The 20,693-nt window shown below is 35.3% G+C and overlaps 2 protein-coding genes across 9 annotated transcripts in view; both read right to left on the bottom strand.

Moving 5' to 3' along the window:
• Positions 1-335, bottom strand: part of gatd3l (glutamine amidotransferase class 1 domain containing 3, like) — a 12,867-nt gene extending 12,532 nt beyond the window's left edge. Inside the window, exon 1 of the mRNA NM_131039.2 lies at positions 159-335. Coding sequence (NP_571114.2) covers positions 159-278 — 120 coding nt within the window. The 5' untranslated portion in view covers positions 279-335. The remainder of the gene's footprint in view (positions 1-158) is intronic.
• Positions 336-5,796: 5,461 nt separating this feature from the next.
• On the bottom strand, positions 5,797-20,632 carry LOC101886239 (uncharacterized). Of its 8 annotated transcripts, XM_087264182.1 has the most exons (9): positions 20,423-20,632; positions 19,859-19,922; positions 18,435-18,724; positions 17,386-17,430; positions 12,674-12,755; positions 12,446-12,596; positions 11,378-11,475; positions 8,216-8,272; positions 7,962-8,140 (listed from the first exon to the last, which is right to left on the bottom strand). In XM_087264182.1, exons 3-9 carry the CDS (start codon positions 18,718-18,720, stop codon positions 7,999-8,001), a joined length of 861 nt encoding a protein of 286 aa, XP_087120308.1. In that variant the 5' UTR covers positions 18,721-18,724; positions 19,859-19,922; positions 20,423-20,632; the 3' UTR covers positions 7,962-7,998. The 8 variants fall into 8 exon arrangements, 6 of the variants coding, with proteins under 6 accessions (XP_087120308.1, XP_087120311.1, XP_087120307.1 ...); XM_087264185.1 differs by lacking the exon at positions 17,386-17,430; XM_087264181.1 differs by lacking the exon at positions 19,859-19,922.
• Positions 20,633-20,693: the final 61 nt, after the last annotated feature.

Here is a 20,693-nt window from a genome sequence, read left to right as displayed (position 1 = left end):
AAAAACATTAAAATATAATATGACATAAAATATAAATATCATGCATAAACAGTAACTAGTGTGATTACAAGTGTAAAACAGTAGTAAGTTATCACAAGAACTTATTATTTGTAATCTGATTACATAATCCCGACTACATGTAAGTACTGATCTCTTACCACAGCGATGTTGGTGTTGCCCCAGTTGCCCCAGTCTCCCCCGTGATGCATCAGGCAGGCAGGTTGACGCACCAGCATGGCTGCGGCCTGCTTGGCGAGGAGAGCCCGTGATGCCAACATGACTGATTTACTGTAGCTTTAAAACACACAGAGAGATAAAGTGACAGAAATCTGAACACAGCGGGTGGATCCTGATGCTCTTTTATACTGAAGTGGTGTGCGAGACGTCACTCTGTAAGCTACGATTCTGAGAAGATAAGATACTTTGTCTGCAACCCTTTTCCTTTCTTCATTGCTTATCTAATAATACCTTGCTCAATTATCTTATTACCTTAAGTCATTTGGTCAACACCCGTTGATGCTTCGCCTTTTACCTGCATTTACCTCCCTAAACAATCTGTCTGACCAGTCTGACCCGTCGTCTCCACAGACGTTTATCTTTAATTTAATTAATTTCATTTATTTATATATTGTCTTGTGCACAGTTTTAAAAAAAAACTTGTTTCAATGTGCAATCAAATTCTTCATAGCACAGTAGAATGCTATCCATGTTTATAAAAATATATTTAACTTAAAAAATAAACATTATAAACTGTGTGTGATTGTGCTAAAATGGAAATTATAATAAAGCAAGTCATTTAGTTAAATTATAATACAATTTGAAGCTGCATATAGAGATAGACAGACAGACTGGTAGGAAGGTAGGTAGGTAGGTAGATAAAACAATACAACAAAGGATGGATGGATGGATGGATGGATGGATGGATGGATGGATGGATGGATGGATGGATGGATGGAACGATAGAATGATAGAGCGATAAAAGTTGAATGACAGACAGACAGACAGACAGACAGATAGATAGATAGATAGATAGATAGATAGATAGATAGATAGATAGATAGATAGATAGATAGATAGATAGATAGATAGATAGATAGATAGATAGATAGATAGATAGATAGATAGATAGATAGAGTGATAGAAAGAGTGATAGATAGAGTGATAGATAGAGTGATAGAACAAACAACGATGGATGGATGGATGGATGGATGGATGGATGGATGGATGGATGGATGGATGGATGGATGGATGGATGGATGGATGGATGGATGGAACGATAGAATGATAGAGCGATAAAACAGTAGAATGAAAGACAGACAAGACAGACAGACAGATAGATAGATAGATAGATAGATAGATAGATAGATAGATAGATAGATAGATAGATAGATAGATAGATAGATAGATAGATAGATAGATAGATAGATAGATAGATAGATAGAACAACGATGGATGGATGGATGGATGGATGGATGGATGGATGGATGGATGGATGGATGGATGGATGGATGGATGGATGGAACGATAGAATGATAGAGTGATAAAACAGTAGAATGACAGACAGACAAGATAGATAGATAGATAGATAGATAGATAGATAGATAGATAGATAGATAGATAGATAGATAGATAGATAGATAGATAGATAGATAGATAGATAGATAGATAGATAGATAGATAGATAGATAGATAGATAGATAGAACAACGATGGATGGATGGATGGATGGATGGATGGATGGATGGATGGATGGATGGATGGATGGAACGATAGAATGATAGAGTGATAAAACAGTAGAATGACAGACAGACAAGATAGATAGATAGATAGATAGATAGATAGATAGATAGATAGATAGATAGATAGATAGATAGATAGATAGATAGATAGATAGATAGATAGATAGATAGATAGAGTAATAGAGTGATAGATAGATAGATAGATAGATAGATAGATAGATAGATAGATAGATAGATAGATAGATAGATAGATAGATAGATAGATAGATAGATAGATAGATAGATAGATAGATAGATAGATAGATTGAGTAATAGAGTGATAGAGTGATAGATAGAGTGATAGAACAAACAACGATGGATGGATGGATGGATGGAACGATAGAATGATAGAGCGATAAAACAGTAGAATGACAGACAGACAGATTTAAAGATGGCGCCAAAGAGTCAAAAGCACAAAGCTGACAGAAATTAAACTGGCTCATTAAATACTGACCTATATATTGCTGACCTATATGCTGACCTATATATTATTCATTCACAAGATAGCACTAAACAGTCAAACACACAAAGCTGACAGAAAACGATACTGACTGAATAAAGCATATATTCATTCATTCATTTTCTATTCGGCTTAGTCCCTTTATTGATCCGGGGTCGCCACAGCGAAATGAACCGCCAACTTATCCAGCACAAACTGCAGCATGAAAGACAAGCAGATACATAAAAATTTGGATGTAAGAATATGGAAATGAACGTATTCACTGACAGTCAAGGTGATCAAAGTCCCCATATGAGCCTGAGTTACTTAGCAGTTGTTATCTGGGAATAACATAGCATGGAATATTGCAACTAACCAATCAGAATCGAGTATTCCAGACAGCGGTGCGATAAATTAGGGATAAAGTACAGTCAGAAGTTTGTTACCACAGAATAAAGCCTGACAGGTTTATCAGCAGCCCGATGCGAAGTGGAGCACTGTTGTATAAGACTGAAGGCTTTATTCTGAGATAACAACCATCCTGGATGTACTTGATTATGCTTATTACACGGCTACTAGCCACAAAATGGAAAAATTATACACAAAACATTGTTCTGAGCTGTAATAGTTAAATCTAATCTGACAGTAATGAAAACAGCTGATGGAGTATACACTAACTTGCGCATTATTCAGTCACAAGATGGCACCAAACAGTCAAAAACTCAAAAGCTGACAGAAATGAAACTAGCTGAATAAAGCACATACTGACCTACATATTATTCAGTCACAAGATGGCACCAAACAGTCAAACATGCAAAGATGACAGAAACAAAACTGGCTGAATGAATCATATAGCTATGCTGTAATAGTTCATTTATTTATTCATTTTCTTTTCGGCTTAGCCATTTATTGATCCAGGGTCGCCACAGCAGAATGAACCGCCAACTTGTCCAGCACGTTTTACACAGCGGATGCCCTCCCAGCCGCAGCCCATCTCTGGGAGACAAGCACAAACACTTAGTCACACTCATACACTACAGACAATTTTAGCCGACCCAATGTGGGACTGTGGGGGAAACTGGAGCACCCAGGGAAAACCCATGCGAATGCAGGGAGAACATGCAAACTCCACACAGAAACGCCAACTGACCCGGCCGAGGCTCGAACCAGCGACCTTCTTCCTATGACAGCACTACCACTGTGACACCTGTAATAGTTTATTAATTATTTAATTAATTGCAATTCTTATAGAAACTAAAACAGCTGATGGGAGTATACACTAACCTGCGCATTATTCAGACACAAATTGGCGCCAAACAGTCAAAAAGGCAAAGCTGACAGAAACAAAACTGGCTGAATGAATCATATACTGACCTACATATTATTCAATCACAAGATGGCACAAAACAATCAAACACAGAAAGGTGACAGAAACTAAACTGGCCGAATAAATCATATACTGACCTACATATCTTTCATACACAAGATGGCGCCAATCAAAAACCACAGCATGACAGACAAGCAGATGCATATGATTAGAGGTGTGAACCTATACTGGTCTCACGGTTCGGTTCGGTTACGATTATCATGCCTTCGATTCGGTTCAATTCGATATCTCGGTGCATTGACGATGCTTTCCACACACAGTGTTATATTTTAGGGGGGAGGCTATAACAAGCTGTCTGTATAAACACAGAGACACACAGCACCACACTGTCTCTCATTCAAACACAAACACAAACAAAGACAGCACCAAAGAAACAAACACACACACATACACACACACACACACACACACACACTTAAGCCCTCGCAATAGGGAGAGCTCACGCTGAGCGGAGCAGAAAAACGAAAAAAAAAGCACTTTTCCGACGGTCCCTTACTCAGCGCGAGCTCTCCAGGCTAAACACATATTGCGAGGGCTTAAACGGAGCAGTGCTCGTAATGTCGAGCGAAAAAAAGAAAAACAGCTGTGAAACATAACCAGCTTTGTCTTTTTGTAGGAAACACACTTTAGATCTTTTTAGGGTAAGCGGTTTTTGAGTTATTGCTGTCTATAACTGAATGTGTGTCAGGAATATCGAAAACAAAACCAACTGAAGCGCGCTCCTTTCTGCCGCCCCCCTGGATATACAGCGCCCTTAGCATTTGCCTATGCCACGGGCCGGCCCTGAGTTGGCTGAGTGTTGTAAATACTCGCACTCACCTCCCTCGCGACAGAGCGCATAGGAGATAAATGACGTCATTACATAATACCCGGTTATGATTATTACTGAACCGATACCTTAATGTCAGCGTCTGCATCGCGGTGCACCGAAGAAACAATTAATTTTGACACCCCTACATATGAATATGGATTTAAGAACATGGATATGAACGTATTTACTGACAGTCAAGGTGTTTCAAAGTTCCCAGATGAGCCTGCGTTATTCAGCAGTTGTTATCTGGGAATTTCAAAGCATGGAATGTCAAGACTGACCAATCAGAAGGGAGTATTCCAGACAGCCATGTAATAACATTAGTTAATCCACTGATGAACTAACAATGAACTGTATTTTCATTAACTAACTTTACCAAAGATGAATAAATACTGTAATAAGTGAAGTGTTTGTTGTTTGTTCATGTTAGTAAATACATTAGCACAGTGTTTAGTAAAGTGTAACCTTGAAAAGTGCCCAAAAAATGTGTTAAAGCGCTGTTATTGCGTAAATTGAATTAGTGCAGCGTGTTGGATGTTTGAGGCATGCTGAGCATCTGAGGGTTGAAGTGAATGAGATAGTGCCCTCTAAAACCCATTACTCAATAATGCTCTTAAATACAGTAATGCGGTGTGGTGTCTGCAGGGATCCGGCACTGATCCAATGGGTAGTTGTAGCTGTCAGATAGAGATCCTAAAGGACACACTATAAAACCTTCTCAACGGCCAGATTACACTAAAGCATCCAACACTCTGAGCCTATGAGGAAAAATAAAGTCCAGGAATAGAGCAAACTCTCCGACCTTTGATTTAAACGCCTCAAGAACACTAAAAACACACCAATAAATGTAGCCATCTGCTTTTATTTTAAATAAGATACAGATTTAACAGCAAATAGAGTCTTAGGTTGTTGGAGAAATGTTGATTTGCATAATAATTTCAGTTCAGATCTGCTGATGATTTCAAGGAGAGTCAAAGATTGATGTTTATCATCAAATAGAGGTATAGATTTATTATTTTCATACAAAGTTATAGTGTTTTGTGGGTCTGTGGTGGAAGGACAGACAGCTTAGCTCTGACATTTGGCTGCGTCTCTGGAAAGATTCTTATAGTTCATTAGAAGAGCAGACAGAAGTTCACTCATTCCTCAGGTGGAGGAAAAATACACACCAGTTCATACATGTCCTGGAATTCCTGGATTTTCATGGAATCTATTGCAGTCATGGACTTTTTTTGTCCAATAGATTATCAGGGTGTGTTTGTTTGTCATTTAAAATTTGACTTACCATTTATCCGAATGTCTTTTTTTTCTGTAGTGTGTTTTTATCACGTATTTCACATGTTTTACCTACTGTTACATTTAGGCTATGTTTGCCATTAATGCCATTTTTTTTTTTCACTTTACAACTGGCAACCAAATGCAGTCACCCATTTATACCCACTCACTCACTGACTTTAGGCTCTTTACCTGATTATCAGTGGTCACCACAGCAGAATGAACTGCCCCATATATGCAATATTTGTAAATTACCTTCATAACATACATGTGGTCCATATGTGGGTTTCACGTATATAAAATACATGTCATACTGTATATGAAACATATTTTCCATATTTCCAAATGCTCCAAAAATGTCTGCTTTCATATATTTTTTCATATATTTTACATGTTTTACATAAATGTCAAATATATTAGCTATATATTTATAATTGTGTGTATGTATGTATGTATACACACACACACACAGACACACACAGACACACAATTTAAGTCAGAATTATCAGCCCCCTTTAAATTATTATTATTTTTTTTAATATATTTCCCAAGTGGCGTTTAACAGAGCAAGGTAATTTTCACAGTATGTCTGAAAATATTTATTATTCTGGAGAAAGTCTTATTTGTTTTATTTTGGCTAGAATAAAAGCAATTTTTTATTTTTTAAACACCATTTTAAGGTCAAAATTATTAGCCCCTTTAAGCTGTATTTTTTTAAATAGTCTACAGAACAAACCATCGTTATACAATTACTTGCCTAATTACCCTAACCTGCCTAGTTCACCTAATTAACCTAGTTAAGCCTTTAAATGTCATGTTAAGCTGTATAGAAGTGTCTTGAAAAAGATCTAGTAAAATATTATTTACTGTCATCATGGCAAAGATAAAATAAATCAGTTATTAGAAATGAGTTATTAAAATTGTTAAGAAATTGGGGAAAAATAAACAGGGGACTAATAATTCAGGGGTGCTAATAATTCTGACTTCAACTGTATATAAATATATATAATATATATATATTAGTCCCCTCACTGGTTTCTTATTTTTTGCATGTTTGTCACACTTTGTGATGTTTGTAATGTTTCAGATTATCAAACTAATTTAAATATTAGTAAATGATAACACAAAGAAATACATCATTCATTTTTTAAACGAAGGTTTTTATTATTAAGGGAAAACAAAATCCAAAACCACATTGCCCTGTGTGAAAAAGTGTTTGCCCCTTAAACCTAATAACTTTAATTATTAGGTTTAAGGTTTAATAATAATAAGTTTAATTCCATAACCACACTCAATCCGGCTTACTGCCACAACTGTTCACAATCAAGAAATCACTTAAACAGGACCTGCCTGACAAAGTGAAGTAGACCAAAAGATCCTCAAAAGTTAGACATCATGCTGAAAAAAATTGAGATCTGCCAGTCTGAAAGGGGTTATAAAGTCATTTCTAAAGCTTTTGGACTGCATCAAACCCCAGCGAGAGCCATTATCTACAAATAGCAAAAACATGGAATATTAGAGAATCTTCCCAGGAGTGGCCAGCTGACCAAAATTACCCTAAAAGTGCAGCGACAACTTATCCAAAAGGTCACAAAAGACCCTAAAACAACATCCAAAGAACTTCAGGCCTCACTTGAATCAATTAAGGTGAGTGTTCATGGCTCCACCATAAGATAGAGACTGAGCGAATTTTTTCCAAGATGAAAACCAATGCTGAGCAACAAGAACAAGATCATCTCAGTTTTCCCAGAAAACATCTTGACTTTTGGGAAAATACTCTGACGAGTACTGACAAGACAAATGTTAAAGTAACAGTAAGTTACTCGAAAATTTTGCTGAATTACAATTCTGCAAAGATGAGCAGGCCAAAATTCCTCCATATTGCTGTAATAGACTCATTTCAAGTTATCAAAAACACTTGATTGCAGTTGTTGCTGTAAGGTAGGCCAAACAAGTTGTTTGGTTTAAAGAGGCAGACAGTGTTTCACACAGGGCTATATAGTTTTGGAGTTTGTTTTCCCTTCATATCAAAACCCTTCATTTAAAAACTGCATAATGTATTCACTTGTGTTATCTTTGACTAATATTTAAATTACTTTGATGATCTGAGACTTTAAAGTTCTATTCATTATAGGTCATGGAAATTCAGCATTTTAGTCAGTAAAAGTCTTTTTGATATTTGGCTTAGAGTAGAAAATACATGTGTGTCCTTAATAGAGAGATTGATGTAAAAGTGAGTGTGTTCATGAGGTAAAAATAAGTCAGCATGATGGAAAGTCATCTCACGTTCCTCTGTATTATGATCAGTTTTAGGAGTTGACGGTTCTCCGGAGTCTCATTCTGTGTCCGTCCTGCGCTCTCCTCTGGCGCTCGGACATCGTGCTGCTGCTTAAATTGCGTTTGATGGCTGGAAGAATCACAGTTGCTCCTTTACTGACTTGACTTGGGAGCCTGGGGACAAATAAACAACTATTGTAATATAAAAATATACTAATAGAGAAAGATATAAACTTAAAATCAACCTACTGTTTCGTTGGCAGTGGTTTGAGAGGTAGTTTTGGAAAATGCTTGAAAACTTCAGCCCTAAAATAAAATCTTAATGTTTAAATTTGCAAATGATTTGACAGAGGCTTTCACAATAGCCAAACAGTTATGTGATAAATGAGCTCAAAGTAATATCCACAAAAAGAAATGCATGTTGTAAACCAAATATTTTGCAAAGTAATTAAATATAATGGTCACGCTTATTTTAATGCACAATTCATGCTATTAACAATCCATTGACTAAGACTTTTAGCTCAATACACGACTTATTAGCTGATTATTAATAATAGTTAGTGAGGTAGTAGTTGGGTTGAGGTATGTAAAATAAGATCATACTTTATAAGTGCTAGTATACAGGTCATATCTTTATAATAGGCAGCCAGTAAATGGTGTGAATTATTAAGTAAACTAAAGTGCTACCAAAATAACATCTTTGGACAATGATTTTTTTTTTTGTTTATTTTTGTTTAGTTTTTTGTGTTTATTAGGATAAAGGGGACTCCTTGCATTACCTCTGCCAGTCACCCGAACTCCAATTCCCAAGATTCTTTGCACTGATTACTCTGATTACACAGATTACCCAGCTATTGTACATCAGCGTTCATCTATTCCACATTAAATTAGCTGTTTCTCAATTCCGAGAACGCAGAGAATGGACTCGTGTTCTCGTGGAGAGCGTTCTTGCCAGGTTACCTCAAAAGAACAAACTCAGCGAGAACACAAAACACATTCCGTCAGAAATGAAATGTTCTTCCTGATGGTCACATGACCTTCACACATTTTAACAGAATATTATTTAAACATTACAGCATTCCTCATATTGTTGTCCCCCTTTTCAATATATACAGTTGAAGTCAGAATTATTAGCCCCCCTTTTAATTTTTTTTTTCCTTTTTAAATATTTCCCAAATGGTTTAACAGATTCAGGAAATTTTCACAGTATGTCTGATAATATTTTTTTTTATCTGGAGAAAGTCTTATTTGTTTTATTTCGGCTAGAACTAAAGCAGCTTTAAATTTTTTAAAAAACATTTTAGGGACTTGCCTATTTACCCTAACTTGCCTAGTTAACCTAATTAACCTAGTTAAGCCTTTAAATGTCACTTTAAGCTGTATTGAAGTGTCTTAAAAAATATCAAGTCAAATATTATTTACTGTCATCATGGCAAAGATAAAATAAATCAGTTTTTATAAATGAGTTATCAAAAATATTATGTTTAGAAATGTGGCGAGAAAAATCTGCTCTCTGTTAAACAGAAATTGGGGAAAAAAATAAACAGGGGGGCTAATAATTCTGACTTCAACTGTATATAACATGCACAAAACCCTAACAAATATACTTTGAACGATACAAATAAAACAGATTTAGTACAAATTCAAAACAAATTTTAGCAAATAAACACCCTTAATGTGTTTATGCCTTTATTAGTTTCCTCCCACCGTCTATTAAATAATAATAATAATAAATAACAATACATTTTGTTTAAAGTCGCCTTTCTAGCAACTCAAGGACACCGTACAATAAACAAGAGCAATAAAATAACAAGAGAAATAATAAAATATACACAGCAATAGTGCGAATAAAATTAGGTGGAAGTAAGCAGAACGGGTGATGTTATTGATGTGAGAATCAAAGGATAGGGTGCTATCAAGGATCACACCCAGACTCTTAACCTGTTTAGAAGGATAAATGGAACAGTCGTCAATTGAGAGAGAAAAGCTGTCAGTTTTGGAGAGTGTTGATTTGGTACCCACAAGCAAAACCTCAGTTTTTGAACTTTAGTTTGAGGAAGTTAAGAGAGAGCCAGGACTTGATTTCTGCTAAGCAGACTGTAAGGAATGTAGGTGGTATACAAGTAAAGGGTTCGCCAGAGACATAGAGCTGGGTGTCATCCACATAGCAGTGAAACTGTATGTTATATTTACGGAGAATATTACAGAGTGGAAGGAGATAGATGATAAAAAGTAGGGGCCCCAGGATTGAGCCCTGGGGAACACCCGAAGAAACAGTAAAATGCTGAGAAGTGAATGATTTGAGTTGAATGAACTGAGTGCGGCCAGAGAGATAAGATTTAAACCAGTCAAGTGGGAAACTCCAGAGATAAATAAGTTATATCTCTCAACTTTGATAATAAATAAAATGCTGCATTTACAACCTCCTTTATTCAGCCGCAATGACTTCTGAGGTTTCTAGAGTGAGTACTCTGCATTCAACGCATCTTCTATCTAGAACTCATCCAGGTTCTTTCACACATCCTCCGTTCTTGAGTTTTGCAACTGATATGATGACGTTACATGACAACACAAGGACGCAAGATGGCTCAAGAACGTATATTGAGAAACAGCCACTGACTATTTAAGATACTCAGAGACACTCACAGGGCTAACCCCGGACACTGGACTCAAGTGGAGTGCATTACGATTCAAATGAGGTAGCCTTCCCATCCCGCACACAGTGCCAAGTCACACCAGGGGATGTTTTAGAAGCAAAGTGACAGGAGTTGTGAAACCACGTGATTTGACAGTCCGACCTTTTTTGGCTTGCCTAAATAACCTAACTTGACTTATTAACCTAGTTAGACCTTTAAATTACACTTTACGCTGAATATTAGTATCCTGCAAAATAACTAGTAAAATCATGGCAAAGACAACAGAAACACTTTTAAAACACTTTTATAAAATAAAATGCATTTACTGGCACGTTTAAAAATATAGGTGAAGGTATATTGTTTAATTGAAAAATAACTACATAATATATATATATATATATATATATATATATATATATATATATATATATATATATATATATATATATATATATATATATAACTAGTATTCAGCTTAAAGTGACATTTAAATGCTTAACTAGGTTAATTAGGGAAGTTACGATAATTAGGCAAGTCATTGTATAACATGTTTGTTCTGTAGACAATCGAAAAATTAAATATATAGCTTAAGGGGGCTAATAATAATGACCTCCAAATGTATTTTTTAATATTATTGGGAATACTGTGAACATTTCCTTTCTCTGTTGATAATTTGAGAAATATTTAAAAAAAGAAAACAACATTCACAGGAAGACATAATTTTTTCTTCAACTGTATGTATCATTTTGTTATATATAACTCTTAGCAGATGCACCTGTTATTGTCACATTGGCAGGCTCGTGTGAGAGAGACTTCAGCCGATGCTTTATTTGTAGATGCAATGTTCCTTAGGAGCGTCTTGACCCGCAGCAGCTGAGAAAGTAAACATGAGATTCGGGTATGAATACAGCATGAATGATTAGTATGCCTAATGAACAGGGTTCCCTCTCTTTCATGAATAGCAGATTCAAGATCTTTTTAAACCACCATTATTTTCAAACACCTTTGTGATTCAGACCCACAGCTTATGTATAGACCCATGATAGTCCTTACTGTATTTAACATTTCACCTGCACTTAATGTTGACATTAAAAATATCAGAGTGATGGGGTAGTACAGTGGCTTAGTGATTAGCACTGTTGCCTCACAGCAAAAAGGTTGCTGGTTCGATTCCCGGAAGGATCAGCTGGCATTTCTGTTTGCATCTTCTCCCAGTGTTGGTGTGGGTTTCCTCTGGGTGCTCCGGTTTCCCCCACAGTCCAAACACATGCGCTATAGGTGAATTGGTTAAACCAAATTAGCCGTAGTGTATGTGTGAATGTGAGAATGTATGGGTGTTTCCCAGTATTGGGTTGCGGCTGGAAGGGCATCCTCTGTGTAAAACATATGCCGGAATAGTTGGTGGTTCATTCCGCTGAGACTAAAGGAAAATGAATGAATGGATATCAGAGTGATGATGATGTTTTAAACGTGTAATTTTCGAAAAATTAGACTGTTTAAAGAACTTTGATTAAAATTTGTTGAATTCATACATGGTAACATATTGGTAATATTTAAACATGGCTTCTGGAACATTGATAAAATGTGCATAATTTGTCATAGTTCTTGTACAAGATTTAATTTTAGCCTTTTTAAATTAAACATCTCTTTTTTTCATTCTGTTTTTGACAGCCGCACAGTACAATTGTTAAAATAACACCATAAACTAATTTAATTTCAAATTTAATTCAAGCACCTTAATTCAAGCATTCAAGACCTGTGTACTTTCCAGACCTTGAATCCATATGACTGAAATTCAAGTACATTTAAGAAGTGTGGGAACCCTGGATGAAGCTCTTCTGACCTCTTGATGCTGTGAGCTGTTGGCCTGATAGAGCTCTCGGATGATCAGCTCACACTCCTTCAGCGTTGGATTTCGGGGATTCTGGGACGAACTGCAGGAGATCTGGAGCGGCAGGAGTGATGTGACGGCGCCCTGTCCTGACTCTGCTGAACTGAAGTGGGTTTACTTGGTTAAATGAGGTCAGATAATCAGATATGCTGCAGCAAGTAAAGGGTTAGAGATTTGCACCTGATGAATCTGCATTGTGAAACCCTCTCTGCTGATCCGTCTCTGCTGGATTTTGAGGAATCACTGTTGGTCCCTATGGAGCCTGTGGGGATTATATACAGTTGGTCAAAATTATTCGCCCTCCTGTGATATTTTTTTTTCTTCTTTTTTTCAAATATTTCCCAATTAAATTTACTTATTACGGGTTTTAGTGTGTGGAAGTTTGTGCATTATGTTTTATGGTGTGCAATAGTCTATTAGGTGCAATATTTGTACGTTTTTTTTAGGTGTTAAATATTTTTAGTGCAGTATCATTGTTTTTTAAATGAGTGTTGTATCACTTTATTACTTGAAATATTTTATGTGCAATTGTTTTATGTGCAATGTTATTGGTTTTGGTCAATATTATTTTCATTACTTGATATATGACTTAGTATTAGTTACCACTGATTCTTTTATGTGTAATATCTTATATAATAGTTTGTGTATTTATGTATTGTGGCTGTTTCCTTCTATAGATTGGTTGGATTTATGTGACTTATTTCACTTATTTAATTTATTTATTCTGTCTTGTGTTTTTGTGTTTCTGTGTTTGTGTGTTATGGCAGTCATTACGTAAGCAATTTCCTGCGGGATCAATAAAGTTTTCTAAGTCTAAGTCTAATTGATGTGTAACAGAACAAGGTATGTTTCACAGTATGTCTGAGATTTTTTTTCTGGAGAAAGTCATGTTTGTTTTATTTCAGCTAGAATAAAATCAGTTTTTAATTTTTGAAAACTATTTTAAGGTCAGTATTATTTGCCCTAATCAAGATTTTTTTTTCCATTGTCTACAAATCAAAACATCAGAGTTGAGGAAAGTTACTTTTAAAAAGTAATGCATTACAATATTGAGTTACTCCCCAAAAAAGTAACTAGTTGCGTTACTTAGTTATTTTTAATGGTAAGTAATGCACAGTTATTTTTGAGTTACTTCCCTAGTAGCAAAGAATTCTGGCCCAGATTTGGCATAATGCTGGCACAGCAGGCATTCATCCGGCACTGGCATACAGCATGTGGGCCAAACATGGCCCGAGTTTGGCAGAGGTGGCACCGTCTTTAAGGCGGCACACAAGATTTGGGCCAGATGAAAAACGTAGTATTTGGCCCAGATTTAAAAATTTGAAAGTGGGCCATGTGAGTTTGGTCAGTCTTGACCCACATTTAAAATACACTAAAATCATTTTTGAGTAAAGAAAAAAAATTCTACCAATCAGGTCACTTTGAGAAAAAGCGTGCCCATAGTGTGCCTGAAGCGCATCACTCCATGGGTTTATCAATTTCATTGCAATCGTGACACACCAACCTATCTGGCCCAGTTCAGGCCCAGTTATGAGTTATTAACTTGGCTGAGACTTGGCCCAGATATGGTCCGTGTTTGGCCCTTGTCTGGTAGCCAGATTTGGTCCAGTCATGTACCGTAATTCACTGGGGCATGTGGGCCAAGCAAAACCTGATTGTGTGGGCCAGAGCTGGGCCAGAGAAATTTTGCTATGTGGGTTTTTATTACCTGGCTTGATCTCTTTCAGAACTTGTAGGGTTTTTTTCTCCTTTTTTAATAGAGGATCTCTGCAATTAACGACACACAGTATAACCTTCATTTATCTTAGAAAAAAAAAACCACGCATCAAAAACTAATAATGTAGGATAATGTTATCTTCTGAGAACTTCCTGACCCTAGAGCTATACATGCCATAAATACAGATTAATGAAAGTTTAAAGCAATGTGTTTGATGCTTTTGTACTTTTTGTTTTATTAGTAAAATAAGCATTGAGACAATAATCCCCTTCTCTTCTATGCGTTGAGAATAATGACAATAGCCCCTTTCACACATACAGACCTTAATTTTCCAGAAAGTCTGTATGTGTGAACAGGCCCTTTTTGAAAATACCGGTAAATTCCCGTATGAAAATAGCCGGTAAATTGGCTATTTTTCGGAAAGAGAAGTTGTAACATTACTGGTAATTTGCCGGAATGCTGCGCTGTGTGAACGCAGAAGGAAGATTACCGTAATAAGCGCGTGCACGTCTAGAACGTGCTGACGTGAGACGTCGACTTTAGCCAATCAGAACAGTCAGATGCTTGAAAATAAAAGCCTTTGAATATTTTTCCAGACACATTTAGCTGCTGGATGTTAGTCAGATCATGTTTATATGTTCCCTCTTAATGCCAACTGTGTAAATAATTATCGATAAGATGCTTATGATAAGCTGTTGTTTGTTTAACTTCAAGCTCTGCTTCCTTCAATTGCTTGGCGCGTCGCGTGTGCCCGTGAAGGAGCCTGTGAGCTCAGTACACACACATCATGTACATCTCGACATGTGAACATTCCTCTAAATTTTCATGGAAGTTGTTCACAATACAGAGTTGTAATGTTGTCAAATGTTTACAAATACAAGCGCAGCCGTTCAGAGCTCATTTCTGGTTAATGATGTTAGAATTTACCGGTATTTTGGAATAAATGTGTGAACAGTCTTTTCCAGAAAAATTCCGTAACATCCTCGCCTGTGTAAACAGCGCTTTTTTTGACGTAATAAAAAAAGTAGTTTCGAAAAATTTCTGGATATTTGTCGGTATCACTGTATGAAAGGGGCTAATATTTCCATCACAGAAATGTGAGGCTCTGCCATCTTGGTTTCTGCAGGGAAGAAAATTCTCTCTGATTGCAGGATTCAACATTATCGAAGTATTTTTTTAAAGACCAATTAATTAAACTAAAAAGTAACTTGCATTACATTTTTAAAAACTTACTTAATCATTATTTCTTAATTTTTATGCACTACTTTACTCGTTGCTTGGAAAAGTAATATTATTATGTAACTTGAATTACTTGTAATGCATTACACCCAACACTGCAAACCATTATTATATAATGACTTGACGATTGACATTATATAATGACTTGACTTAACGAATCATCATTATATAATGACTTGCCTAATTACCCTAACTTGCCTAATTAACCTAGTTCCCCCTTTAAATGTCACTTTAAGCTGAACACTAGTATGTTAAAAATATCTAGTCAAATATTGTGCTGTCATCAAAGATAAAAACAATCAGTTATTAGAGATGAGTTATTAAAACTAATATGTTTAGAAATGTGTTGACAGAAACAGAAATTTACTGGGGGGCTAATAATTCAGGAGGGTTAATAATTCTGACTTTAACTTTCTACGAAATATATGTGTGTATGTGTAAAGTAGTCAATCATAAATACAGTTGTATCTCATAAAAATAATTGTATACCGTTTCTTTGTTATTTGAGTATTCTTCTAGAATAGTTTCTTTTGTGAATGAAGATTATATAAATGTAAATAAGTCTATATATTCAGAAATATAAATACATAATTTACTATGTTAAAAAATACATTTAAAAAAAACACCCTAAAATGACTTAATTATATTATAATATTCATTATATTTTCATGACTTTTCAGCATTTAATTTCAAGAAAATCTTGCTCAATATTTTTAGTAAACTTACTGTTATTAAAAACATATTTTTCTAATTAAATTATATTTTTGGTCACTTTATTTTGATGATCTGTTTGTTGAATTTAAGTTACTTTGCACCTGCATGCCAAATAATTGTCATTAGATTATAAGTAGGCTATTAGGTTGGGGTTACGGTTGTGTAAGTTGACATGTATTTGCTAAGTTTCTTATATCTAGTATAAGAAAGGTTCTTGTATCTTATATTTCTTACAGATAAATGTCTGTTGAAGGAGCAGTATCAACAGATATTAAGCAGACAGTCTACTATAACTCAAACAGACCATCAAAATAAAGTGTTCTAAAAAAAAGGGGTATAACAAATGTATTAACATTTTCCGTCTCTGTCTGACATGTTTATTTTTTCCATTTTTAATGATGTACGAAAAAAATTAAAACTTATATTTAAATTTATGATTATAATTAACTTATAATTAAAATTAATAAAAAATATATAGAGGTATTGAAATATATACAGTTGAATTCAGAATTATTAGCCCCCCTGTTTGTATATTTATTTTCCCAATATCTGTTAAACGGAGAGAAGATTTTTTCAGCACGTTTCTAATCATAATAGTTTTAATAACTCATTTCTAATAACTGATTTATTTTATCTTTGCCATGATGACAGTAAATAATATTTGACTACATATTTTCAAGATACTAGTATTCAGCTTAAAGTGACATTTAAAGGCTTAACTAGGCTAATTAGGTTAACTAGGCAGGTTAGGGTAATTAAGCAAGTTGTTGTATAACGATGGTTTGTTCTGAAGACAGTCAGAAAAAAATTTGCTAAAAGGGGCTACTAATTTTGTCCTTAAAATGGTTCATAAAACATTAAACCTGCTTTAATTCTAGCCGAAATAAAACAAATAAGACTTTTTTCAGAAGAAGAAATTATCAGACATACTTTGAAAATGTCCTTGCTCTGTTAAACATCATTTGGGAAATATTTAAAAAGAAAATAAAAATTCAAAAGGGGGCTAATAATTCTGACCAACTGTAAATGTATAAAACTAACACAACATTTAATGAAAGCAAAAAACATACAAATAAAACCTCATTTTTAATAATATTAAAACATTAATAATATCTATATATACTATTTTAATAATGATTTTTTTTTTTAATCTACACGATAGACTACACAAATATGTTTGCAGTGTAATTATAACAAATGAGGTTTATAAATTGCATCCTACCTTTTGGAGAATGCTCGTGTTTCATAACCAACCGATACTGCAATTCTGGAAAAGAAGAACTAAAAATGCGACTCTGAACAATGGTAAACACGCTCAAACAACATAGATTTTTATAAAAATGAGAGCTTTGAGCATGTTTGTGCCTCATTTGTGTCCTCATGAAATCAACTGAATTAAATGATATTTATAACTCGTTTATATTTTGCATTTAATGTAATTAAAACCCTTTTAAATATACCCATGACACAATTTTTTTTAAAAACAAACTTGCATTATTACATTTTAACATCTTCCTCCAGTTATATTGAAACGAAAAAGCCAAGTCAGTATTATATGTATATTAATTTTGTCATTTACTTTTGTTTCAACTCAAACTTCCCCTTTAGACCTGAATTATGTTCCAAATTTCAGAAAAATGGGATGTCATGTGATGTCCATTGTAATGGACGCAGGGTCTGAAGGGGTTAAAAGACCCTTCTGACATCATGTTGGAGGAAGTGACATCATCAGCACCATTCCTATCACATGCTCCATACAGAAGTAAGATGTGATCTTAGGATATCATGGAAAAAACAGTGGGCGTGGCTTGTTTTTTTCTACTGAGGGCTGATTGGATGTAGTAAAGTAGGCATTTCATTCAGAAAGATCAGGAAAAGGGTTTGGAGAGAGTTATTACAACCTAACAGACACCACATCCTCACTATTTCTGTTTGTTGTCCAAACTGACAGCTGGAGGGGCGTGGTTAAATATGTTAGCCACGCCCAAAACCTTACACAGACCTAATCAGAGAATTAAATGCATCAGGAAATGCATTTTCAGGTTTAATTTTAGATTACAAGAGCAAACTATTTTTTTTCTTAGTGACATGCACAGATGAATTCACCACAAAACCAGCAGTGTGAGCTTACAAAATCATATGGTTAGTTGTGATTTCATTTGTACTTTAATTTCTATGGAATTATGTGTCCACACTGTTCAGACCATGAAATATGATATATCCTCCAGAGGGAAATTTACCTAGAAGCTGAAGCAGAATGTAAATATGCACCTTTATTAAGCCGCTTCAGGCCGTCGATCTCAGCATGCAGTCTCTCCAGCGTGTCTTTATGCTGCTGTAGGAGGAACTCAATGTCTTTCTGCAGAGAGGCCACGCGTGTGTCCTCCTGTGCATCTGTTCTGGGGTCAGCTGCTGCTGCTTTCACACTCCTGATGCCCACAGGAGGAGATCTGACCATGTAGTCACTGGTGAGCAGTCTGGGGTATCTGACACGGTCCAGATCTCGAACCCTGGACCAGCTGGGCAGATTTCGCAGGGGAGGCAGGTTACTGGACATGATGCTGTTTGGATGAATATCAGACAAAGATTAAACTGTTATTGATCATATAAACGGTTGAGAGCAAAATTATTAGAGCAATTCCATGCAAATGTCAACCTTCAAATGAAAAGAATAAAATCGCGAGGCCTTTTCTAGTTTTTTTTTTCTAAGTTTATTTTACAGGACAGTAAAAATACTCAAAAAAATTTTGTGTTTACAATCATAGAAAGAAATTGCGTGTCTGTTAGTCAGATTTGTTGAATAGGAGTTTGTCTATGTATCTGAGGAAAATCTGTGAAAGTATTCAGTGCTTTAGTTCTTGCTTTGTTGACATTGAAAATCTGACCTCTGTCTGATAAGTGACTACTCTGCTGTTTTGCCCTTTTTGGTTTTGTTCGCTGATTGTAAATATTTGTAAATAGTAAAATGCTTGACGCCATTTTCTTTTGTACCTTCTTTTATTGATTGTTTTTGTGGACAAGGGAGTTAGGTAAGAGTGTATTTTATTTTCATTTCTTTTGCTGAAAATAGGGGATTTAGAGGTGATTTTAAGTAAGATTGTTTTGTTTATTGTTTTGGCCTGGTCAGCTCCTGGGGTCCGTTCTTCGTACGTGGATTACTCAGTTAGCTGGATTTAGATATTGACGATTTGACACGATCCAGGATTGTTTCGTTCTTCAAAGCTAATCCGAGTGTTGTTGTCATAGCAACAGTTCTGCTAGGTCAAACCTGGTCGGGAGCAGGTTCAATTCATATAAACAGGATTAGATCGGCTCTATATAGTTCAAGCAAAGATAATACAGAAAGTATGTACCGAATTCTGATATTTTCTTACAGTAGTAGTTATATACACTTGGGAAAATGGTACATATTTTTTAACTATATATAAAGTTATAGTCATTAATAAAATAAATTAAGTTAAACATATTAATAAAACGTATGCAATCTGGCTCCTCGAAATGAAAGTACAAAGACTGCCACCTGGTGGTGCAAAGAGAAAACTTATTGATATGAATTTTTTAGATCGCTTTAGTACAATGTTTTTTTTTTCGTTTTTTTTTTTTAAGCAATAATACATTTGTGCAGTCGTAAACATGTTTCGACAGTTAATATGCCAGTGATTTGATGCTTCACAAAAAATTGCAGACACCTTTACCAATATGTGTGTATGTGGGTTTCCTCCGGGTGCTCTGGCTTCCCCCACAGTCCAAACACATGCGCTATAGGGGAATTGAAATAAAACTTAATTGGCTGTAGTGTGTGTGTGTGTGTGTGTGTGTGTGTGAATGAGTGTGTATGAATGTTTCCCAGTACTGGGTTGCAGCTGGAAGGGCATCCGCTTTGTAAAACAAATGCTGGATAAATTGGCGGTTCATTCCGCTGTGGCGACCACAGATGAATGAAAGGACTAAGAAGGAAAATAAATGAATGAATAATCTCATAGTGATTAACTTTAAAATATTAAACTTAGAACTTTGCTGAAATTAGACGTTAAATATACATTTTTGCCAGATTAATAACCTCACATTGCCAGATACAATGAAAGGCCACTCATTTTAATTGTAGGTCATTATCAATACTATAATGCTGACAATGTATTTAAACATTTCACCTCAAAAATTATGCAAGTCAGTTCACGTAGATTAAGTAATCCCACCGCTATTTTAGAAGAATGTAACTTCATAAAGCGTAAACAATATACCTGACCTCATTTACATACCTCATTTCCATAATCGATATAGCTTTCATCACATATCAATTCGTGACAACATTCCATCAGTTGAACTACATCTTAATGAATGTTTAACACAATTAAAACGAATGTTTCTTCAAATTAAGCGTATTTATGTCGTTCAAATCTTCATTTCGGCTGAAATGCCGGCGAAAAGGAGACGCGCGGTGTCGCTTCCTGGATGAATCAAACGTTGCTATGACAACCGCGCGTTCCCAATTTTGACGTGCACACGCATTGAGGAAACATGCACGCACAT

This window comes from Danio rerio, chromosome 8, assembly GCF_052040795.2.
Source record: "Danio rerio strain M-AB ecotype USA chromosome 8, GRCz13ab, whole genome shotgun sequence".
Taxonomy (NCBI): domain Eukaryota; kingdom Metazoa; phylum Chordata; class Actinopteri; order Cypriniformes; family Danionidae; genus Danio; species Danio rerio.
This window is presented reverse-complemented; position numbering and strand designations above follow the sequence as displayed.